The sequence below is a fragment of the Nematostella vectensis genome, chromosome 3 (assembly GCF_932526225.1).
Source record: "Nematostella vectensis chromosome 3, jaNemVect1.1, whole genome shotgun sequence".
Taxonomy (NCBI): Eukaryota; Metazoa; Cnidaria; class Anthozoa; order Actiniaria; family Edwardsiidae; genus Nematostella; species Nematostella vectensis.
Genome location: NC_064036.1, coordinates 3,811,010 through 3,835,902, shown reverse-complemented (window position 1 = coordinate 3,835,902; position 24,893 = coordinate 3,811,010). Strand labels below are relative to the sequence as shown.

At 41.5% G+C, this 24,893-nt stretch overlaps 3 protein-coding genes across 11 annotated transcripts in view; 1 reads left to right on the top strand and 2 right to left on the bottom strand.

Moving 5' to 3' along the window:
* Nucleotides 1–4,341, bottom strand: part of LOC116619253 (thyrotropin receptor) — a 6,396-nt gene extending 2,055 nt beyond the window's left edge. The window contains exons 1-3 of one of the 5 annotated variants that reach the window (XM_048725072.1): nt 3,643–4,341; nt 3,130–3,250; nt 2,039–2,696 (exon numbers count right to left, since the gene is read on the bottom strand). In XM_048725072.1, the coding sequence (XP_048581029.1) occupies nt 2,039–2,696; nt 3,130–3,250; nt 3,643–3,778 (915 nt within the window). In that variant the 5' untranslated portion in view covers nt 3,779–4,341. Of the gene's footprint in view, nt 1–511; nt 2,697–3,129; nt 3,251–3,315 lie in introns of those variants that run through there. The other 4 variants (XM_032383838.2, XM_032383839.2, XM_032383835.2 and 1 more) reach the window with 4 other exon arrangements.
* Nucleotides 1–18,284, top strand: part of LOC5514205 (xaa-Pro aminopeptidase 1) — a 26,487-nt gene extending 8,203 nt beyond the window's left edge. The window contains exons 5-26 of the mRNA XM_048725070.1: nt 8,987–9,091; nt 9,427–9,467; nt 9,539–9,590; nt 9,769–9,791; nt 9,892–10,015; nt 10,155–10,250; nt 10,560–10,641; nt 12,017–12,173; nt 13,031–13,075; nt 13,141–13,227; nt 13,464–13,514; nt 14,122–14,186; nt 14,295–14,372; nt 14,451–14,522; nt 15,189–15,249; nt 15,376–15,445; nt 16,083–16,187; nt 16,335–16,409; nt 16,495–16,571; nt 16,694–16,741; nt 16,827–16,877; nt 17,487–18,284. Of these exons, the coding sequence (XP_048581027.1) occupies nt 8,987–9,091; nt 9,427–9,467; nt 9,539–9,590; nt 9,769–9,791; nt 9,892–10,015; nt 10,155–10,250; nt 10,560–10,641; nt 12,017–12,173; nt 13,031–13,075; nt 13,141–13,227; nt 13,464–13,514; nt 14,122–14,186; nt 14,295–14,372; nt 14,451–14,522; nt 15,189–15,249; nt 15,376–15,445; nt 16,083–16,187; nt 16,335–16,409; nt 16,495–16,571; nt 16,694–16,741; nt 16,827–16,877; nt 17,487–17,606 (1,685 nt within the window). The 3' untranslated portion in view covers nt 17,607–18,284. The remainder of the gene's footprint in view (nt 1–8,986; nt 9,092–9,426; nt 9,468–9,538; nt 9,591–9,768; nt 9,792–9,891; nt 10,016–10,154; nt 10,251–10,559; nt 10,642–12,016; nt 12,174–13,030; nt 13,076–13,140; nt 13,228–13,463; nt 13,515–14,121; nt 14,187–14,294; nt 14,373–14,450; nt 14,523–15,188; nt 15,250–15,375; nt 15,446–16,082; nt 16,188–16,334; nt 16,410–16,494; nt 16,572–16,693; nt 16,742–16,826; nt 16,878–17,486) is intronic.
* On the bottom strand, nt 18,266–24,893 carry LOC5514202 (protein REDUCED WALL ACETYLATION 3). Of its 5 annotated transcripts, none has more exons than XM_032383834.2 (4): nt 24,746–24,893; nt 21,446–21,613; nt 20,168–20,647; nt 18,266–19,849 (listed from the first exon to the last, which is right to left on the bottom strand). In XM_032383834.2, the coding sequence occupies exons 2-4, from the start codon at nt 21,606–21,608 to the stop codon at nt 18,879–18,881; spliced, it is 1,614 nt and encodes a 537-aa protein (XP_032239725.2). In that variant the 5' UTR covers nt 21,609–21,613; nt 24,746–24,893; the 3' UTR covers nt 18,266–18,878. The 5 variants fall into 5 exon arrangements, with proteins under 5 accessions (XP_032239725.2, XP_001634400.3, XP_032239723.2 ...); XM_001634350.3 differs by having other exon boundaries at nt 21,446–21,610; nt 24,746–24,871; XM_032383832.2 differs by lacking the exon at nt 24,746–24,893 and adding an exon at nt 23,110–23,253.

Sequence of the window (24,893 nt, the reverse complement as noted above, 5' to 3'; positions counted from 1 at the left end):
AAGCTTTCCACTTGCGCCTAACAATTCTTTGAAAAAATCGTATCACAATTCGTGGGCTCTCTTCTGGTAAATGTTATAGCCGATACCTTGTTATACCGAATATGCCTTATTATCGCTTAAGGCATAAGTAATCGAATGCTCACTTCGTTATATTATGCCGGCACTTTTTAAAATTTTGTCCTTTTTATTTTGAAGGTCATATATTTATCAAAAAGCTGCGATTAAGCCTCTGATGCACGATTACCTTCTCGATGATATCATTTAAAGGCTATTAAATGATTCTAATAAACAAGCAACGTACCTTCGTGCAGGCTGACTCAATTTGAGTCAAAACCGAAAACACGGAGAGCTGGCAAATTCTTTTCAAGACTCACATTTTTGTTTGGCCAAAGAAGATTGTGCAGCGCACTGTATAGAACACCTGCTCATAGGAGTTAATATCCATCTATCTTATCAAAAAAAATATTTCGCTTACGTATGATCACTTATCAGCTAAACTAAACCAACAAAATCACTAGCAGATTTTTAATATTGCAATCTTTAGAAGATTATAAACAGAAAAGCAAAATTAATTACTGCGATATCTTTTTGGTCACCATCCTTAATAATCATAACAAACAACACCAAATGTACAACCACTTTTTCGTCAAAGAGGATTACAAATCTATTTAAAATAGCCTTAGGATTGTCATAAATGCTTTTTTGTGTGTTTACTCGTGGTTTTCTCAAAGGCATGATTAACTTAGACATTGCCTTATACCGTTTGCATTATGTATTATAGTTTCGAAAAACATCAAGAAAGGTTTGAGTTTAGTTATCTGGTTTGCTTATTGCATCTGAGCAGAAATGAGAAATCTTGTTAGTAATTACTCTGATTTACATATCTATCTCTATACCGCCCTAAACCGGTGGGTTTTGTTACCAAGAAAGCCAAAAAAGTCATAATAGAGATCATAGCCAATTCCGCAATATATAAAGGACGAGAAACATCTCAACATATTGCAAATAATGTTGCTCATTTCTTACTATGCACACACAGCCTGGAAAATTGGAAACGATAAATTGGGCATTTCTAGCGCAACTCTACATAAATCGAGGAAGTTTTTTATTTCTTGTTATGAAACAATTCAGAATCAATCTATCACTGGTTGGATTCATAGAGAAGATATCTCAGAGGGGAACGTGCTACACGTCCAGTACAGACCAATTGGTTCAACTAAGTATGTATGTGTTCAATAACCACGTCCCTTGAATCATTACGCGGGTTCCGTGCGTCTTTGCCGCGAAGCTGTCAAATGCGGGGTGCCCCAGTTCTCACGGCAAGAACCCTGTTATCTCTGACTCCAAGTTTTCTCTTTAGCGCGTTTAAAAATTTCTCATTTCTATACGCGTATAAGAGAGAATTCACACTCGCGTTCATGGCAAAGCAAATATATACATATGTGGCTCCAGCTATCTGCTTAGCTTCGTTAGTATCGTTTGCACCAAATTTGTCTTGAAACCATTCGGTGTCGCTAGTCCAGTTGTGAACAAAGGCCGGAACGATGGCTAAAACAATATTGCTAAAACTTATCAGAAATACTCTGCGGATTATTTTATAATTCACCGTGTTTTGTCTTCCAGCTTGCTGACTAGATTTGCGCACTTTGTAATAAATGTGTAAATACATAGGCACCATTGAGAAGTAATAAAGGAATGCTAGAAACATTGGTGCTGCCATGTACGAGAAGTTTTTACTGTCAAGAGGTCTTATTGGCACACAATAGTTATTATACAAGTATTTTTCTCGTAAAAGCGTATATGGCAGTATAGCAACCACGAAGAAGCCGAGATACATGCTGCAGATGAGCTTTCGAGCGAGTTTTGTATCGAGACGGCGGTCGGGCTTCATAGCGAACACAACAGCAAGATACCTTTCGGCTGTGAGCAGCGTCGAGGCTCCAACCGACAACAGAAAGGAGAACAGGATCGTACATCCGAAAGAACCGCAATACCAGGTGCTCTTTAGTTTCTCGTACTCTTGAAAAGATAAACTTACTTGAGCTATGGTCATCAGAAGAAGAGAAAGAGTGAAGCAGAAATCACCGAATGCCATGTTCCCCATCAGGAACATCATCGCATTAGACCTAAGACTCGACGTCGTGGCAGTCACAGCAATGATCATGCCGTTAAGTAACAAGGAAGCTGCTGAGAATGGGTACATGGCAAAATTGATCTTGTTTGTCTTGTCCCAGCAGCGGTTCAACCTAGTCAGCGTTATCCTCCCACCGTGGGATGCGCATGTCATCTCCGAATCAATGCGCTGCTTGTGAGGGTTTTTTAGTTGTCCGATGCACCTCAGATCGAAACGCTGTCTTGCAAATCCTCGAATGGCATTTAGAGGAATGTGGAACATGTAGCCATAGCAACCATTGTATTGCACTATTGGTAGCGTTGTGTGATCTAAGTTTTTTTTCATTGTTGAGGATGCCCACCAACTGTCGTTGAGGAATGAAGATGTGTTTCTCAGTAAGATGCACTGCAGACACTGCGGACTGTCCAGCGGTGTGCCGATCAGCACTCGTAGCATGCGCATTTGGGACAGATGCTCTTGCGTGACCCAGTTTGCGTTACCGCTTGTGTCTAAGACAAGCAATCGGGTGAAGTTTGCTAAGGCTCTCGTAGAAACGGATATGTGACGATTGTCGCTGATATTTCTGAAATGCATATTTGAATCAGTAAAAAGAATTATTTTCCATAAGAAACAAGGAAGTTTCCTACTACAAATTACACTAAAGCTAAATATATCTATTATAAGATGAGGAATAGAAAAAAAACATAAAAATAAAACATAAGACTTAAAGGATGAAACCCAAGAAGGTTTCAAAGCCTATTGAAGTTTAAGTTCGGGTAAAGGACATTTTTTAGATGGATGTAAGCACCATTACCAACGCTAATAATGTAGGGGGGCCCCTTCTCCTTACAATTGGCCGCCAAAAGGTTGGACATTTCTTATTTAAGGATCTTTGTGATTGCATGTGCGGTTGACTCTTCGCCCCCATCTCTTCTCAGCAAATCCTGACAAATTCTGTTTTTCTTTACCGCTGTTTATACTGACTTGCTAGGGATGGCCATATAGATACTACTTACAGTGTTGTGACATCCCTTGCGTCGTAAACAAACTGAGTCCAGCTATCATTCGACACATCACTGCACTTAGCCTCGATCCCGTTGTAAATCGGATCACGCGAACACTGACAACCGACACCTTCTGTGGAATAAACGAAATGTGAGGCTAAGTATCTATTTTATGACTGAGAATACACTCTTTCTTACCCTCTAAGGTCCACCGAATGGTCTTTTACGAGCACCAGCGAATAATACGAACAATCAAGAGATTTCGCCTAGGACTGTTAGCAATCTGTAACTAAGAAGTCGAGCATTTAAAAAAATAACGCGCAAGCTTTCACACTTGCGCTGCGCAAATCAATTCTTTAAAAAAAAGTATAACCATTCGTGGGCTCTCTTTTGATAAATGTTTATACTTTACTTTTGAAGATCATCTATTTATCAAAAAGTTGCGAAGAAGCCACTGACGTACGTCGCCTTCCCGATGATATCATTTAAAAGCTGTTAAATTGTTATAATAAACAAACAACGTACCTTGCTTCCTGCAGGCTGACTCAATTTTAGTCAAAACCGAAAACACGACGGAGAGCTGGCAAATTCTTCTCATGACTCCCCTTTCTGTTTGGCCACCAGAATATTGTGCAGCGCACTGTATAGAACACCTTCTCATAGGAGTTAATACCCATCTATCTTATCAAAAAAAACATTTCGCTCACCCATGATCACTTATCAGCTAAACTAAACCAACAAAATCACTTTGAGATTTTGAATATTGCAATTAAAATCTTGTGAAAAACTTAACAAAAATTTCACAACAGTTTAGTATTCCTTATTTTTTATGGAAGCCCTGTAAATTTTTTATCCTTTTTCATTCGACGCAGATATTGGCTTTAAGTTAATCTAGAAAATGGTCGCAGATCGCTGATAATATTGTACACCTGTTTAAGACTTCATTTCCTAAAAAGTTATAAATGTGTTTTACCAGCAAACTTTCATTTTCATTTACGGTCGTTATCTGAGCCACAAAACAGACAAGCTTACCTTGTTTTTGCAGTATTTTAATTTTTATTACCACTACTCACTCTGCAATAAGGGAAGCTGATAATATCAACCGCCATTACCTCACAGCCACTAATTGGGAAGCGCCTTTCAAGCATTTATTAACGCTGAATAATGACATATCTGAACTTTGTTTTGAATTAACAAAACGAAATTTAGATTCTGCTAGGATAATTGTAACGGGGACTTAACTGAAGAGACATTGAGATATGAATTATCAAACCCAAATGAGAAAGAAGCAAAAAGCTAAGCGGCCATCTATACGTGGCATCAATGTACAACAAATTAGTTAGAAGTGTCAATAATTCCTCGATTTCTCGGACAAAAGGAAGGGGTGTCGTTCTATACTCGCTTCAGTAATCGCCACCAAAATAAAATTTTATGAAGGGCAGCCAATTCACATGCGTGATCAGGAGCCTTGATAGCTTTGACGATTTCGTCGTGCACTGATGTGCATTGAAGCATTTTTTGCCACGCTAGTTGGCTAGTGACTTTAATGCTTATCATAAAGTAAGTATATAAGTAATCTATAATTCTCATTTTGTAATTATTTACTGCCTCCTCCAATTCCTCCACCCATTGAAAAATTTCCTGCTCCCCCCTATGCCGCCTCGCCTGAACCCCCCACTCCCCTATGCCGCCTCGCCTGACCCCCACCCCCCTATGCCGCCTCGCCTGACCCCCACCCCCCTATCAATCATCAATCAATCAATATATTTTATTTGGTACCCTTATACATGATTATATATCAGGTGTTTTTCCAAATAGTTAAGATAAAAAGGAGGTTGTCATTATCCGTGGTGTGCATTTATTCTTTTAGGCATTCAAATCTTTTTCTTGTGCAGTCAAAAATATATTTTGCAGTTTCCCTGTTAATGATCTCGTTTCTTTGATCCATGGTAATAATAAAAAGGAAAGCTCTTTCAGATGTCATTGCATTTAAGTTGATATTAGTTTTGTCTTTGATAACACTATAGTATGCCTTTCTAATCGCGTTGTATGTAGGGCATTTTACAAGAAAGTGTTCTTCGTTTTCTATTCCATTTTTGCAAATCGTGCACCTCCTCTCATTTGGGGGCACATATGGTTTGGCATGTCTACCTGTTTCGATGGCCAAATTATGATTGCTTAGTCTTAATTTTGTGACGGCAATTCTGTGTTGTACATTATTAATTTGGGTAAGATATTTTTCAAGTTCGTAGACCACCTTGAAGGTCCTGAAAGTTCGCAATTTATTCTTTTGGCGTGGGTCTCTTCTACTATCATTGTGAATCTCACTTAGCCACACCTGTCGCTCGATATCTTCAAAGCGCATCTTTATTAAATTTATAGACGTGTTTGGGGCATCAAGCCATATATAGCCCAAGCCTGCTCGATCCAAAATGTTTTTCAGTTTGTGCACCCAAGTTACCTTGCTGTTATTTTCTAAAGAATCTAGGAAAGCCAACACAGCAAGTTTACTGTGGTCAGAATTTATCATTTTTTGCCAATATTTTATTGCTCTACATTTGGCTTTTAAACGCATTGGAAATCTACCGACCTCGGATCTACATGCATTAGAACTGCAGTACCTGTTGACGCCTAGCAGCCAACGTATAAACCTTGTGTGTACAGATTCTATGGGGTCTTTTTCTAGTTTGTCATTGCAGTCTGTTCCCCACACCTCGCTACTATATAATAGAATTGGGGTTACAAGGGTATCAAAGAGCCTAAGTGTTAGAGTTATTTTGTCTCTAAAGTGGTTTCCCATTTCTTTTCGAAGCTTATACAAAGCTTTTAGTCCGACCTTCTTTATTTCTTGCTTTGCTAGGCTGAAGTTCCCAAAGGTGCTAAAATGCACCCCAAGGTATTTATATGACTTGACAATGTCAACTTTACTGTTTCTGTATTTAAAGAGATAGTTGTTCATTGTTTTCCTAGAGTTATTAAATATCATTATCTTAGTTTTTTCTAGATTAACAGTGAGTTTTGCTTCATCACAAAATTCGCTTAGTTTGTCTAAATATTTTTGTAGCCCCGTGGCAGTCTTCGAGACGATTACCAAATCGTCGGCATAAAGTAAACAACTAATAGGTCGTGAATTGAGTTCGACATCGTTGCAATTACTTACTGTATTTAGTTCCTCGGACAAGCTGCTGAGATAAAAATTAAATAGTGTCGGGGAAATCATACATCCCTGTTTCACTCCGTTGTAACACCTAAAGGCTGGCGTTAACAGATTTCTAATTTTGACTGAGGACTTATCATTTGTGTAAATTGATTTCAAAACTTCAAGAAATCGCCCTGTTACGCCTGAACGCTCTAGCTTATCAAAAAGTTTGTGTCTTGGTACTCTGTCGAAAGCTTTACTGAAATCAACATAACACGTAAATAGGAAGTTTTGTTTCTTTTTTGGCTTTGCTTTAACGTATTTGTCAATCAAAGATTTTAGGATGAAAATACTATCCACTGTTCCATGCTCTTTTCTGAATCCTCCCTGCTCAGGTTTGATTATTTTTCTTTCGACAAGGTAATTGTACAATCTGTTGTTCATTATGGATGTGAAAACTTTTCCTAGTGACGAGAGTAAGGTAATACCTCTAAAATTTTCCGGTTTACTAGGATCTCCTTTTTTCAGGATCGGTACTATCAGACCATAACTCCAGCTAGATGGGTATTCCCCACTATTCAAAATTTTATTAAACAAAATTTGTAATGGCTTTTTCAGAGTTTCTTCGCCGCACTTTAATACTTCGTTTAAAATATTATCAGCGCCGGGTGCTTTACCCGTTTTTAGACTTTTTATGGCGTTAGTTATTTCGAGTTCCGTGAATTCGTGATCCAATGGCCCTTGCCTATTGTTTATTCGCGTTTTTTCTACTTCTTCCATTGTATTTTGTGATTCTATTGTCGCGTTTAATTGTTCGAAGTGCTGATGAAAAACAGCAGCTTCTTCGGGTCTAATTTGATGTGATTGTTTATGTGTATTGCTGTTGAAAATCCTATTTATTTGTTTCCAAGTGTTTTTAGAGTTTCTGAAATCGATACTGTTTACTATATTATTATAATGCGTATACTTTTTCCGCCTACAGAGTTTTTTAAAAGACTTCTTTTTTTCCTTCAAGACGGCTCCTAGCTCGCGTTGGTCAGGCTGCTTTGAAAGTAATTTGCCTAGTGAGCGTAAATTTTCTTTTTCATTTTTACATTCCTTGTCGAACCACATTTTGTTAACGCTGCTCTCTTTAATGTCATTGTTTTGGTAGCGCAGTCCTGCGTTTTCGCATGCGGATAAGAGCGTTTCTGTAAAAAGATCTACTGATGTGTCTACGCAATTATTATTTAAAGCCGCATTTAAATTTGTTTGCACTTCTTCGGACTCGAACAATAGCTTTGACTCGCTACTGATCTCGTTATTCCAGCGCAATCTTTTGAGCTCACTTAGTTGTACGTTTTCTGAATTATCCTTTTGTTTAAATGTAAATTTCAGGTTTAGACTGCATGAAAGCGAACAGTGATCAGTCAGGTGTGGCTCAAGCGGATTCACAATGAAATAATCAACAATGTCTAAACTTTCATTATTTACAATTATGTAATCAACAACGCTGCTTCCGTTGTATCGAAAGCATCGCCTCGCCTGAAACCCCACCCCCCTAAGCCGCCTCGCCTGAACCTCCCACCCCCCTATGCCGCCTCGCCTGAACCCCACCCCCCCATGCCGCCTCGCCTGAACCCCACCCCCCTATGCCGCCTCGCCTGAACCCCACCCCCCCATGCCGCCTCGCCTGACCCCCACCCCCATGCCGCCTCGCCTGAACCCCCCACCCCCCTATGCCGCCTCGCCTGACCCCCACCCCCCTATGCCGCCTCGCCTGACCCCCACCCCCCTATGCCGCCTCGCCTGACCCCCACCCCCCCATGCCGCCTCGCCTGACCCCCACCCCCCCATGCCGCCTCGCCTGACCCCCACCCCCCCATGCCGCCTCGCCTGAACCCCCCACCCCCTATGCCGCCTCGCCTGACCCCCACCCCCCTATGCCGCCTCGCCTGAACCCCCCACCCCTCTATGCCGCCTCGCCTGAACCCCCCACCCCCCTATGCCGCCTCGCCCGACCCCCACCCCCCTATGCCGCCTCGCCTGACCCCCACCCCCCTATGCCGCCTCGCCTGAAACACCACCCCCCTATGCCGCCTCGCCTGACCCCCACCCCCCTATGCCGCCTCGCCTGACCCCCACCCCCCTATGCCGCCTCGCCTGAACCCCCCACCCCCATGCCGCCTCGCCTGACCCCCACCCCCCTATGCCGCCTCGCCTGACCCCCACCCCCCTATGCCGCCTCGCCTGAACCCCCCACCCCCATGCCGCCTCGCCTGACCCCCACCCCCCTATGCCGCCTCGCCTGAACCCCCCTCCCCCATGCCGCCTCACCTGAACCCCCCACCCCCTATGCCGCCTCGCCTGAACCCCACCCCCATTCCGCCTCGCCTACCCCCCCCCCCCTATGCCGCCTCGCCTAACCCCCCCATTCCGCCTCGCCTACCCCCCTATGCCGCCTCGTCTGACCCCCTTACGCCGCCTCGCCTGACCTCCTCTCCCCCATTCCGCCTCGCCTGAACCCCCCACCCCCTATGCCGTCTCGCCTGAGCCCCCTCCCCCTATGCCGTCTCGCCTGACCCCCCTCCCCCTATGCCGTCTCGCCTGACCCCCCTCCCCCTATGCCGTCTCGCCTGACCCCCCCCCCCCCCCCATTCCGCCTTCGCCTGACCCCCCTATGCCGCCTCGCCTACCCCCCCCCCCCCCTATGCCGCCTCGCCTGACTACAGGTTTTTCCCGAGGTCACAGGTATGGCCATAGTGACGGTGGCAAGCGCTGCTTTGTGGACAGACGGTCGGTACTTTCTACAGGCGGAGATGGAAATGGACTGTAACTGGAAGCTCCAGAAGGAGGGTAAGGTTAACAACGCAAGCATCTCTCAAGACTTTCGTTGACCCACCTCCCCTCCTTTGAGATAAATGATGCACCAACAATCTATGAGATCTAACCTGGTGATTCAAAATAAAAGGAGAAAATGTACAACGGTCAATAGATATAAGACAGGACGGGTGCGGTGTAGAAGTGCACTTCTTTGCACAGAACACATGATTTACCTAAACGTGAGAAAGCCATTCGATCCATCACACGCAAGCGAATATGGTCTTCTCTTTTGAAATTTTTTTGCCACTACGTGGGGACTTGCTTAGCGTATATCAGCCGTTTAACACTTTCTCCTTGCCTTTCTTTAGGGCTCCCAGATACGCCAAAGTTTTCGGAGTGGCTAGCTGAGGTTTGTAGTAAAGAACTAACTATTCTATATGATTGTGAAGGAAGTAATATCTAATTCTTTTTACGAAACAGAAGTTACAAGTCGGTTCACGCGTGGGAGTCGATCCGTTTTTGCTATCTATATGTGAGTATGGCCGTTTTTGCTATCTATATGTGAGTATATATATAGCCTGTGTACAGCCGCTTACTATAATTAACCTGGCAACAAGATAGTGGCAACAGCATCTAATTATGTTGCCAGGTTAGTAAGCGGCTAGGCTAATGTGAGTAACCAAATTATCATTATTTTTTATTCTTTGTAGGCGACTGGAACAAATTATCTAAGGTATTATTCTTTTTTAAGGTTAATTTGTTAGCTTATTGTAAATTAATTTCATTGCGTGTTGTTAGTGTTTCTTTCAGTTAAAAGTATTATTTTTTGTCAGAATCTGAAGGATATGGGGATAGTTCTTGTCCCAATCAAGAAGAACTTGATAGACTTGATCTGGAAAGAACAGCCAGAATTATTTGCTGTTAAACCCATTTACTCACTTGGATTACAGTTCACAGGTAATAACTCCGATCATCATCCTCATCATCATCATCCTCATCAGCAGCAGTGACTTTATCATCGTCATCATCACCCTTCCCTTCTTCCCCGCCAATGACAACAGTTTACACAATTTGTCACGTTTGCTTTATTCTCCAGGGCAACCATGGCAAGACAAACTACGAGATCTTCGTTTAAAAATGTCCAAAAAATCCACCACAGCGATTGTTCTACAAGCACTAGACGAAATAGCATGTAATTGATTAATTATTTTCACTGAACTTCAACTACTGTTAGATAGAACAAACCTAATTGTCGATAACAGGGGCGGCGGACGGGGAGGGGCAGTAGGACGGGTGCTTGCATTTTTTAACATGAATGTACGGTTTTTACATAAACCTTAATATGTGCTAAGAGACGAAATTTTACATTTTTAAACTGTTTGCATTCATATTAAACGGTGCTCTGTGTCAAAAACCAGGTACCCCCTTTCCTTCCTCGAAACCACCATCATGTCATCATTGTTCAGTTTCATGACGTTTCGGTGTTCTGGTTTGTTTTCAGGGATTTATAATCTTCGTGGTGGCGACATTTCTTTTTCTCCGGTCTTCTTCTCATACTCGGTCATCACACAGTCTTCAGCTACGTATGTACCTCACCTCATTCTACCTCTCGATCTTTCTTCATGCATAATATAAACAGAACCAAAACACACAACAGTAAAAGCTGTATGAAATAGTCATTGCCCGGAGTGCCTCTTAATGTTCACCCCTCCGACTTTGTCCGGTAAAAAAATACCAGACCGTCAACATCCCTTAACCCTATTCAGACTAGGGGGGGGGGGGGGGGCTCTTTAAGCCCACCTTCCGGGAAGATTGCTATAACTTCTGAACCATAGCAGCTAACAGGCTAAAACTTGGTGACTTCGAGGAGACGCTCCATGTTACCATGGCAACCGTTTTTTCACACAGGTTTCCGAAAAACTAAAAAGTAGTGAATTTTTCATATTTTGGTCCTGTTTCTCAGATTTAAATGCCTCTTTTTACTTTATAAGTTTGTTTAGGTGACAAGTTTCATAACAGTGCTAGAATTTTTTACCTCGGATATTTTGTGGGGAGGGGTGGGTAAATCTCAAAGCTGTTGTTAAAAATGTCTCTAGATTTACTAGATGACACTTTAAAAGCTAATATTATGCATTACTATGAGCAGTAATAAATGCATGCAAATACTTTTTTTTGTAATAGTTCCAGATTTTTTTTTTCTTTTGCAAAAATCCAAGATGGCGGATCCAAGATGGCCAAAATTCTTACAAAGAAATTGATTATAAACGTTTTTATGGCCTTTTTGTATTGTAAAGCCGTTAAAAGGTTGATTTTGACATATCTAAATAACGCAAAATGATTTCAACCCGATATATGATATTATTTAGGCAATATTTGAAAGAATAGCTAGACATCATATTTATGACGTCCATAATAGGGCGTGGCGATTCTTTGCATCCTGGTACTCATTATCTGTAAGTTTGATGGTCAAAGCCTAAGCCGTTCATGAAATGCGGAGGGGGTCCCTTTTAGGGAACTAACTGGAAGTATTTTCAATTTTTTTGGTCTTCATGTGTTATTGGGCGGATCTTCTATTGGAAACTACTTTGGTCCATACCTTTACATGTAGACTCTATATAGATAACTCACTTTGGTCCATACCTTTACATGTAAGACTCTATATAGATAACTCACTTTGGTCCATACCTTTACATGTAAGACTCTATATAGATAACTCACTTTGGTCCATACCTTTACATGTAGACTCTATATAGATAACTCACTTTGGTCCATACCTTTACATGTGAGACTCTATAGATAACTCACTTTGGTCCATACCTTTACATGTAAGAATCTATAGATAACTCACTTTGGTCCATACCTTTACATGTAAGAATCTATAGATAACTCACTTTGGTCCATACCTTTACATGTAAGACTCTATAGATAACTCACTTTGGTCCATACCTTTACATGTAGACTCTATATAGATAATCGTAAAGTCACCCCTGACGTGAGGGAGCAACTCGGAGCGGATGACTGCGAGGCTGTGTCAATGTGCGTCAAAATCAAGCCTTATGAAGCTGTCTTAGACGATGTGGAGAAAGAAGGTCTGAAGCCTAAAGCAAATATCTGGGTAAGACGGGTAAAAAACAGTGGCGAAGCCTTGAGTGACAAAAATATTATATAGAATGATAAAAAGTGTCAACTTTTAACATTTCTTTATGGGAAATCGTACTTTGTTGGCATATATCATACAGGGCCGTAGCAGGGGGTGGGGCACTGGGGGCATGTGCCCCCCACCCCACCATTATTTTAAAGCCAGCTACGGCACTGTCATAGCTTTAATTTCATCCTTCCCCACTGGATATACTGTTCCCTCCTTTTCTAGATGCTTTCAAGTTATTGTTTTCCTTGCTACACTTTGTTCCCCTTCACCCTTTTACAGCTTTAATGCCTAGTGCACACTAGCGACATAACGTCATAACAACCTAGGCGTACGCACTTTTAACCCGACATAACTACATGGACGACGTATAAAAGGAAAAAAACAACATGTTTTTTCTTTTATGTCGTATAAAAGAAAAAAACATGTTTTATTCTTTTATGTCGCTATGTTCATGTCGTTATATTGAGCTTATATCAAAATGTCGAACCATTCACACTTGAACTTATGGACATAAGGGTGCACGCGCCCATGTCGTTATGTCACTAGTGTGCACCAGGCATTACAGTCTCAGGTGTTTTACTGCGTTTTTCGAAATTCTGCGAACTCTCGTCAACAATTGTTGCAACAAATAAAAAAACCGCTTTTTGGATTCCATAATTCAAACCTACGGGATATTTAGTCAGCGGAGTGGTGGGGTGATTGTATACCATTTCAGTTCTGGCCAATGAAAACTCTTCAAGGGTTTTGAGTGAAGAAAATCGTCGGCAGTATTTGCAGTATTTTGAAAACTAAAGTAATAATTAAGATGTTGTTTTACCTTTCAGCTCACTCCCTATTGTAACTACGCACTGAAGATGGTCATCCCACTGGTAATGTTGAAAAAACTCGTTTTTATATCTTGTTTATAAGCTTATTCAGATATCTTACATTATAGGGGAAGTACACGATAGTAGAATCACCGATTGCTTTACCGAAATCAATCAAGAATGAAGTAGAGATCGCGGGTATGAAAAGAGCAAACGTAAGTCAACCATTCACCATAACGCTTACTATACCCTGCTAGCAGAGCTTTCTTCCTATGTTTGTTTCAAAGTTTTCTATCAGTTCACTTATCCGTGTCGCGTGCCTGTTCTTTCACGTTTTTGTTTGTTTGTGTCGAGAACGCGAAAGAAACAAGAAGAAAGCTCTGCAGGGTAACCTAACAAGGACAGTACAATCATATTGCGCTGCACTAATCAATCTTCTTTTGCTCTTCAGATACGTGACGCAGTCGTGATTAGCGAATACTTGGATTGGCTTGAACGAGAGGTACTGGTAACTAGAAGGATGTGCATGCATCGCGGGATCAGGGCCGAAGCAGGAAGCTTGCCATTGGGGACATCACTCCCAATATTTTCAAAAATTTATAAGGACATGACCAGTAGGGGCAAGGCTGCCCCGCAATATTTACTTGATGTTTCTGTATCGTGCCCTTTACTTGATGTTTCTGTATCGTGCCCCCAATAACCGAGGCCTGCATCGGTATGGTTATTGATGCAAAAAGAACCAGGTTTTAGTTTTTATAAAGTAACTTAACTTGGAAAATTTCATGTGCGTTCTTTCTACAACTATAAAAGATATAACAAAGCATATTGCCAATTGAACGAAAAAACTGTTCGAGTAAGCTGGGTGAAATATAGCCAATTGAAACAAAGGATAGGTTCGATAGGGGGAGCTAGTTAGTTAGGTTTCTGGGCTAGACGATCTCAGTTCGGGCCAACAGGGAATCGAGTTATCAGTTCGAGGGAAGTTATCGTGTTTTTGAACTAGTGGAAGAAACTCTCACTTGTGCACCTCTTCTAACGACTGCATTCACCACTGTGAATCAAATCGCTATCTTGTTTTAAATTACTCTTTTCATTACTCGTCCTTTCAGGTGGAAAAGGGCAATAACAACCTGACTGAAATCACGGCAGAAGACCAGCTCCTTGAATTCCGAAAGTATGTATAATCCTGAGCTGTGAGAACATGAAAGGTGTTTCAATTGATTATATAACACAAGAGAATAGCCAACAATTTGTGTGACGACAGAAATGCCTTTAATTGCAGAAAGCAAGATAATTTCATTAGTCCAAGTTTTGCAACTATTTCTGGATTTGGCGCCAACAGTGCCATCATTCATTACAAGTAGGTGCCTTAGCGGTATATAGTGAAATGTTAATCTTTTTTCATGTTTTCTTACATGTTATGCTTGTTTTTGTTAAGGGCGAATGAATTCACCAACACAAAGATTACAAAAGATGGACTCTATCTCCTGGACACCGGTGGACAGTATTTGTACGAGATATGATATCTTCGCTTCATCATCATCATTTTATCATCATAATCACCACAACCACTGCCGCCATCTTTATCATTATTTGTTATCATCATCACCACAACCACCACCACCATCCTTATCACCATCACCGCCATCGCCACCATCATCATCGTCGTCATCAATACCATCATCATCGTCATCACTATCACCGCCACCTTCAGCATCAACATTATCATCACCTTTATGAAATCATCATCACCATCCTTATTATCATTCGTTATTTCCTTATAGACCTGTATACTCTTATGATTGTTCTTTTCGTATTTATTTCCTTATAGACCTGTATACTCTTATGATTGTTCTTTTCGTACTTGTACGAGATATGATATCTTCGCTTCATCATCATCATTTTATCATCATCATCACCACAACCACTGCCGCCATCCTTATCATTATTTGTTATCATCATCACCACAACCACCACCACCATCCTTATCACCATCACCATCACCGCCATGGCCACCATCATCATCGTCGTCATCAACACCATCATCATCGTCATCACTATCACCGCCACCTTCAGCATCAACATCATCATTATCTTTATGAAATCATCATCACCATCCTTATTATCATTTGTTATTTCCTTATAGACCTGTATACTTTATGATTGTTCTTTTCAGGGATGGTACAACTGACACCACGCGAACAGTCCATTTTGGCACACCAACACAGCACCAGATTGTAAGTAAAGCTGACACAACTCGGAAAAACCATTTGGCACCCCAAAAGCACCAGATATAGACATCAGTAGTAAGATGTCAGGTTGTTTATACTTTTTGTTTGTTTTGCTGTTTTCGTTATTCTCAGGATTGCTATACAAGGGTGCTAATGGGCCATCTGGACATTGCCATGGCGATTTTTCCAAATGACACATATGGTAAGACTGCTTTTATTTCTGCGAGTCATCCATTCATTTCATTTAGTCATTCATGTCATGGGCATGTCAGTTTCAGCATAACGAGTTCAAAGAATAGATGAAGGGATATAACCGTTCATATTAGTTACATATAAAGCTTTGCATACAGTACTTGCATGGGTTAGTACTTGCCTACCTGTAAAAAGTACTGTGGCGTAAATGATCTAATAAACGCCCGAGGCGTTTATTAAATCACAACGGTCCTGGGGGAGGCGTTCATTAGATAGGAGGCGTTTATTAGAGAAGGGCTTTCTTTACAAACTAAGAAAATTAACAAACCCAAGTGCAATGTGGTTCTAGTCTTAGTCAGAATCACGTTAAATTATAGCCTGCGTACTCGTATATGGAAATTAGGAAAACTGGGGTTCACAAAGGGATCGGCATGCACGCTGCTCGGTCACTAGAAACCCTGTGGCGCACAAAGGGAGGAGGTGCACTGGGTCGATATCCATATGTACCCGGTGAACTTTTGCCTTTTCGCGTTCGAAAACAAAGATTTACTGATAAACCCTGAATGAAAGCCGGCTAGCAGGGTGGTGATTAGGCAACTTTTGCGGATATGACGTCACAAACGTCTCCCCGTTGTGTGATGGTACAGGTCGCGCGCTGGATATCTTTGCACGGGAGCCCCTGTGGAGGGTGGGGCTCGACTACAGGCACGGGACGGGCCACGGAATAGGACACTTCCTCAACGTGCACGAAGGTATTTAACAGATTGCTCATAGTTCTTTGTGCTATTTTCTCTTATAAATAACGATATTCGTCATGTCCAACTGTTATAGAATCACAAGGTATTCGACAGTAAATAAATGGGCAATATTACAGTAATAAAATAGGGTACTTTTGATAGGGCCCCAGTGCATATCCCCTGGGTTCCCAAGCGACGAAGAGAAGAAACTGACAAAGGGCATGATCCTATCCGACGGTAAGGACAGTTCACAGTAAACCGACTCGATTTGTCCTTTTGTAACCGGGAATGTGCAATTGGAGGGTTGCCATTTTTTTCTCAGAGCCAGGATACTATGAAGATGGTCAATTTGGAGTTCGCCTGGAAAGCGCAGTGCTTGTGCAGTCTGCAAACACACCGGTATGTTCCCTCATCGATTGATCATGATTTGTTTCCTGTATTGTGCATCGTCGTATTTGGACCTCTTTTGGTAATGATCTTTATCCAATAACACTACACTTCCGCTGATAAATGTCTTTCAGTATAATTTCAATGGAATGGATTACCTGATGTTTGAGCCCATCATATATGTAAGTACCACACTGTACTTCTATCATGTTATTTGGTGTCCATTATGAATTTTTTTTGGGCCAATAATCAAAGTGTTGGTCTCAGGTACCATTCCAACGCAAGCTGATCAACGTGTCACTACTCAGGCCATCACAGGTAAGAAATAAGCTCAAAGGCGGAATAAAGGGTGGGGGGGCAGAGGAGTGAGAATGTGAGAACACACTAATAGGAGACCGGGGCAATATTGAAATGTTTCACTAGGAGGATTCTTCATTTTGCTCCTTTCTCCTTTCCTTACATCTCATACAAATGCTAGGGTGTGGTGAGGGGGGCATTGGGGAGTCTAATTACCGCAATACCGCACAAATTTTCGAAAATATCCCATAACGCACAGACGGACGAGGTTTTGAAGAGCATGCGCAACATCCCGTTAACATGGCAACACCGCAATATTTTAATTTTCTTACCGCAACACCGCCGTTTAAAAAGCAAAATCTCACATCTCGCAGTGTTTTACTCGTTTACCGCAATCTCGTACAAACAAAGGGCCAATACCGCAAAACCCTAAGTCCCCCCCCCCGATGAGCCATACGGTAACAAGAGAAAATGACCCAAGAGAACGGATCCCCGTGGCCAATAAAAGTGATCCTGGGAATTATTCTTAGAAACAGACTTCTATCTTTAAATTTAGGTTACACGTGCCTGTTAATCATTTATATGGTATTTTCTATATTCTCACGATGGCATATAAATGATTATTTTCAGATCGAATGGCTAAACAAATACAACCTCCGCACTCGAGTCGTCATAGGGAAAGAGCTTCGTCGCCAGAAGAAAGACCAAGCATGGGAATGGCTAATGAGAGAGACTCAGCCATTCGTCTGACAGAGATGTATGGCATAGCGAGGCACTTATATCAAGCTCGATTATGAGTCTGAGACGTTCATCTTAAGACGTGCTCACCGCTGTCCATTGATAACAGCACAACACAATGATGATGTTGAACATCATCGCAGGCGCGCAGACAAGAATTGCGGCGGGTGGGAGGTGCGCAGGCATAGATACCAAATGGAAATGTATGATATTTGATTATCCTTCAGTCATTCAATAAGTAGGCCACCTTTTTGTGTTTGAGGGTTGATGTCTGTGCATCCATCCCCCCTCCCCTTATAGCTACGCGCGTTGTCATTATTATAGCTCCCGCTCGAGGCAAAAGTCATGTTCTGGGACTCTTTTTAAGATGGCGGCCAGTTTACGAAGACATTTTCCACTTACACTGTCCTAGGGCGATAAAAAGTTGAAAAAATGACGCGCACTCCCAAAAATGACGCGCACTCCCAAATATGGTATTGATGTGGTATTATGGTAGGAATGTGCCGAACAGTCTAGAAAAAATACTTTTTTTTCTTAAGGGATTGCTTGATATGATTTTTAAGTAGAAACGTACGACTCTGGTACGAAAGCTTCAACTGCTAGCGCATGCGTATTGTTTATCTGCTCTCCGCTGGCCGGAAAGTAAAAAAAAACTCGAAATAGCGGTTGAATAAACTTTTTGTAAAGCTTTATTTGAGTCAGTAATATTACCCAAAGCTGTTTTAAAATTTAAATTCAAATGATTTTCTTCCCTTCCCCTCATCGAAACCTACCCTGTGGTTTTGGTCGAGATACCGTGACCCCATTAGTGTGTGCCAAAAAGGTTTGGTATATTTCTAAGTCACATATCCCTTTTATTATATATAGCTACACTGATACGCGCTCTCCCAATATTTTGCAGTAAATCCCCGTACGGCCCTCTATGAGAACTACCCAACACTTTGTGATTACAAATTTTCTTAAAATGCTGTATAAGAGCTTATTGTTCTCGTTTGTGCTTGGGCCTCTAGGAAACTTATGGGGCCTCGCTTCAATTTTCGGTCATAAAACAATTAAAAATTATCGAGCCCATAAGTTCCCGTGCGGAAGCAAACGAGAACCAAGATCTTAACATATATATTCCTAAATCTCTACGGCTAGTATTTGTGCTATCCAAGAAAGTGCAATTTGAAAAAGTAAAAAAACCCTGCAACTAACTACTTCTTTGAATTTAGCAGACGATTTTAGGGGAAGTTTGAGAGAACGTATGCTTCTAATGTAATAAGAAGGTGCTCTATTTAACCCTCAAAGATTGGATGTAGTGGAAGGTTTGGAAACCAAGAAGACAGCTGCACATAGATAGCAGCCTACAAACCAGCCACACCCCATTATCAACCTTTTACCCATGAGTTTGAAGTCTTTAGGGATGAGATACGCACTCAGGTCTACTGTCAGGTGGAACAGCGTATACGACAAGCACAGGTAAATAACGGTCGCTAGCGCAAAGTTTAACAGCGGGTAGCCAGGGATGTAGACTATTAGCATCTTAGCGTCCGCTTGCAGATAGACGTGAAGCTGGGAGATGTAGGTCTCAAGGGTGATCCTGCCAAGCCAGCAGAACATGTGGATGTACCGAGTTCGCAGGGATGGCAGGATGTTGCGCAAATAGATGTACGCAAGAAGGGGAATGCATGAGTAGTATGGGTGAAGCTTGTTGTAGTCGAACTTGGGTAGGACAAACACGTGACACCACCAAAATCCAACCGAGGTAACCAAGGCAGCAGCTATGCCAAACTTGACGAGCAGATGGGTTACCTGTGTTTTTCGGTCGCAGACCTCGAGTTCTAGACTTGACATGAATTTCTCGAAGTTGGGATAAAAGTACGCACAGAGCATTCCTAAAAAAGTAGCGTAGTGATCTAGACCGGCGCGAAACATCCACTCGTGAAGGGACTTACGGTAACTTAGGATCGGGTAGAAGGGTTTGAAAACCATTTCCCCTACACCGGAGACATCAAAAATTAGGAAAACGAGGACAAAATAGATACCGAACTTCGCTGCCATGACTTTGGGGTCCGCGTTCCGTTTATACAGCGGTCTCATCATGGCGTAGACGGAGAGGAACCAAAAGGTATGCATGGGGCAAATGTAGTATAACATATACTCATTGGTCGTCACGATGCAAGTGATCACCACGAGAAAGTTGAGTCGAAAGAGCATCTTGAGCATGCGGTACAAGCTGAAGTCCTGACGAATCCAGAAGAAGGAGAAGTTGCCTGCAGTAGAAAGTTTAGTTATAAGATTTTAGACTAATCGCCCGCGGTATTCTGCTTATGCGCAGTAAGAAGAGTTAACTAAGCATCAAAACTTCAAATCTTTTGCGAAAAAAAAAAAAGATCTATGTCAAGCATATGTCGACTATACGTAACTAAACTAGCCAGTATAAGTTGACTATAAACAAATCAATACAAAAGGCCCAAATAGTCGTGATCGTTAACCAGAAGAATAAATACGATACACCAACAGCTGGTATTCGACTCTTGTAAGACGAAAGTCGAATACCAGTTTTTGGTGTATTGACATAACATACTCACCGAAGCCAGTCATCCACACGTAAGCCGCGATAAACACACGAATTGCGTTATACGTCTCCGCAGCCTTGAAGTAATGATACCATACAAACAAGACTTGCATGATCCCTTTCCATTCTTCGGTCTGATCACGATTTAGAATTTTATCCTTGCATTCGCGCGTCGTAAAACACACAGCCACGACCATCAAAACGAGGTACAGGAACACAAACACGTCACGTGAGTACACGCGTGTACCCGCTGGAAAGAAGTGATCGTAGTCGCAAATGTAAAAGTAAAACATGATAGCCCCGAGCAGCGCAATGGACTTGAGAAAGGTCCCGAATGGCAGACGATCGCTGGCTGGTGTCGCTGGCTTATGTTCTTTTTCAGTTTCCGCCACTTGCTCTTTCTCTGTTACATCAGGTACTGAATTTGATTCATGCTTTGCTGGATTCGCCGTTAGCCCGTTTTCTACAGTGGCTATTTTAATATGTTCTTGGTCTGTAAAAAAAAAAAGACAGCAAATCAACAACAGCACTTTTCTTTTACATAAGCAATATCTTTTCCACTTTCCCATTTTTAAGTCACTAATTATGAGAGACGTCGAGACGTAAGCATGTCAGGGCGTGACAAATGAGCTAGATCCCTCCTCGCTACCGGTTACAATCGTGAACGGACCTCTCAGAAACTTTTTGACATCCACATCCTGACAACTATCGGAGTGAGAGAAGACCATAAACGTTTTGGGTGGCAAGCATCTCGCATTTGGTACTCTGGTCCCAAGAAGCTTCTCGCGCCTAAGACACGCTCGTCGGCAATCATTCGCCATTCGTCGGCAATCGCTCGTCACTCTTCGGCATTTGTTCATTACTCGTCTGCAATCGCCTCCGGGTTTGCCGCAGTGGGAGAGCCTCTGGAACCAAGGGCACCACTCAACCTAATCCCAGGCGTTCTTACAGGGCTTCCTGTTCTTGTAGATGAATCGTGAGGCAGCCTGGGTGAGGTCACAAATCTTTCTAACCAATAAAAACCCTATCAAAAACCCTTGTAAGAAGGTCTGGGAATAGGCCATGGGTAGCACCGATCAACAATGTCGACTCTTAAGCAGCAACGCGTGGTACTTCGATCATGATTGGGTTATCAATGGGTAATGTGTAGTTCCAAAAAATATCCATCCCCCCCTCCCCCATTGAGGGGATTGGAAATTCCAGAGGGGTCATACCTCCGACCCCCTCAATAGGCGGGGGGGGGGTATGGATATTTTCTGGAACTACACAATGTAGCATTGCTGTCACTTACTTTTATTGAAGTGCCTCTGCAGGTGTAGTGCTCGCACCAGGCTTTTAACAGCCCATAACAACAGCGCCGACAGCCAGAAGAAGAGGAAAGCTCTTTGGTGCAGGGTGTGGGTCCCCCTAGGGGAAAGAAAGCTGTGTTCCCCTGGAAGCCCTAGACTACTCATATCTGCTGATGAGAACAGAACAGACATTGAAGAGTATACTAACCAAATACAACATGACATGTCACAAACAAGGTAAAAGAAAAAGAAAAGGCAAGATCACAATTTCTTTTTATAGAAGCCAAATGGGCCAATCTGTTCGCTTGCATAAGGAGTTGAGCATTGCCTTTCCCAGACATAATTTCTAGCGATAGGGAGACAGTTAAGATGTCACTGTTATCGAAACAAAACATCGTCAGTCCTATGTGTAAAAAAACGTATCTTACGGAAAAAAGAACGTGACGTAATAAAGGATACAGGGTCGAGCCAGAAACTGTTTTAAAGCTAAAATATTTTTTTTTGATAGAGATGTTTATATCCGTAAATCCCATATGGTGTTGGAGTAATAAAGTTCCAAACAAAAAGTCACATAACTTTCCACTTGCGGCATAGACCCAGACACCTGGGTTGATATTCACAGCAAACGGTTGTATTCTGACAACGAATACCTGAATACTTCGTTTAGTTATCATACTAAGTCTCCTTAAAACTATGGTGTTATTAGGAACCAGGCTTTTCCAAACACGTTTAATCCGTGGGGGGCTGGAACTCTCCCCCTCCCCCATCTCTTAGCGCGCCACAGGAATCCCGAAAGTCAGAAAAGAGTAATTCTCGAAGAAACCCACTTGAGACAATAGATAGCCGGCTAAGCAGGATATTTCGACACCTAAAAGGTGTTTAACAAAATGTTTCTAGTATTTATTAGGTTTAAAACCTTAATAAAAAATTAAAAAAACAATATAAACGAAATATCACTGAGCATATAACAGAGATCCTAAACTCTGAGATAAGTTCTACAGTTCACACAGGCGATCAGATGAACTCCCAAAGATATACATAGTCTCGATGCTTCTAGAATACGCAAAAGAACCGCAGGAGGTGCAATAAACCCTCTGGCAGTTCCGCTCCAGTACAACTGCTGGGATTTATATATGTATACAACTACTACAAAAAGCGCGCATATTTTACGTTATGCTAATTTCGCTCGAAATTGACAATAATCGCTTAAGGTGGTAAGACGGCTACTTATATACTTATATCTCAAGTACTAAATTATCACCGAAGTCGAGATAGAAAAACTTAAACGAAAAGGGCCGGTGTTATTCGTGAAAGCCGATTTATAGTATTTTAGATAAGACTGGTCATAAATTTCATAAACACTGGGACTAGAATATCATAGCCTTCAATTGTTGTTAACATCGCTAAAGTGAATAGAATGTACAATGATAGAATTCTAGGGATAGAGTTCTAACAAAATTACAAACCAAAACCTTTTTGGGTCCTCGCTCTTACTAAATAAATAACAACATTTGATGTAACATCAACTTCTAACTTTCATAAAAGTAATACCTGTCACACCGCTATATTAATATAATACCGTCATATTGAATATTACCTATTCGTTCGAATACTCAAACTAAAGTTATGATTTATCACTAAATACCGCCGGTTGTATGATAATTACCCCATGTTTGGTTGCCTGGTGGCGTATTTGTGAAGGAATGCATTGCTTGGGTAGTCTAGTTAACGGTTTAACAGAATTTTAAGAGTTTTTCACTCAGTGCCTAAGTTGTCAGGGGACTCAAGTCCCTACCCTCCCCCTGTGGTTTTCTACTCGTCCCATATTTCGCGCGGTTGCTTCAAAGTCGACGATCTCAAAGGCTGAAAGTTCAAAGAGGGGGGCGTAAGAGGGTGCGAAAACCGCACAGAAAAACGCCAGAAACCGCAAAACCCCCAAAATAAGTCAATAACCGTAAACCGCACAGTCCAGAGAAACCGCAATACGGCAGAATAAAATACGAAAAACCGCCGCATCACCGCAAACCCTTACGCCCCCTCATTAAACATTCAAATACCAAGAAAAAAACATGTTAGCAAATAAAAACAATTCTAGTTTATTTAGAGACTAGAAGCGATTCCTAATAATTTTGATTTGAGACTTAATTTCCATAAGAAATTATAATCTGTACGCACACAGGAAAAAGTCTGAATAATAGGACAAAATGGACAAATAAAAATCCCAACCATCTCGCTTCTAAAAAAATAGATTTTAACACATTGTTTTCATAAGATCGACATTTTTCGGGTTTTTGTATCAAAATTGATGCACCGACTTTCTTGAACATGCATAAAAATTCCAAGCGCCACCGAGTGGGACGTTGTGCCAGCGAATGTGACTTTGTCATGCTGTACACTGCAAGAGAACAATCTTTATTTCCACGACGTCAATAAATACATAATTGCTTAAGTTTTCTAAACAAAGAATGAATGTTATCTATTTGCAAAGGAAATATATTCCAAGAATAGAAAAAAAAACTTATTCAAGACATGAGTAGTTACCGCTCATCTAACCACTGTACTCCGCAATTATCCCATTCATATTTATATTTTACTAACATTTCCAAAGTAGCCATAAAATACCAGTTTCTTATACAGATATGATTTCGTTAGTTGCGAAGAATAACTTAATTAACTTTAATTCTAAAATATATATTTTAAATATTTTTTTTTCCGAGAAAGAGTATTCACCCTCTCTACCCTACCCTATGAAACTCTACTCGTCACCTCTACTCGTAACCTCTACTCGTAACCTCTACTCGTAACCTCTACTCGTAGCCTCTACTCATAACCTCTACTCGTCACCTTTACTCGTCACCTCTACTCGTAGCCTTTACTCGTCACCTCTACTCGTAAGCTCTACTCGTCGCCTCTACTCGTAGCCACTACTCATAACCTCTACTCGTCACCTCTACTCGTAGCCTCTACTCGTAACCTCACATGCTATAGCAGGTCAGGACAAGCGTAAATCATGAACCTTATTTACACCAGGTCTATTTCTATTTTTTACAATAAATCCAAGGAAATACTTATATGTCAGACTATTTAATAATAGACCTTAGAAGCTTATGAAGTTATATAAAAGAAGTCCTACCCTAATCATAATATGAACTTGATGAACGATAAACATATTCACAAATAAATCAAATATACTCGGAAGGGTCTTTTGGAACAGGAATTTTCAAAGAAAATAACAAAATTAGAATGAGTTTTAGCATGAGAAGTTTGAGCTTGAAATAAAACTATATATATTTTGTTCTTACCGTGTTCCGCGGGTTGCGGCGCGCAAGTCGCTCAGCCGTGTGGATGTGGCAGGTACCAGTGTCGTTATGGTAACCGTAGGGATCACTGGCTGGCATCCCTAAGGCTTAGATTAAACGGCGTGAGCTAGGCTCGAATTATCGTGTCATC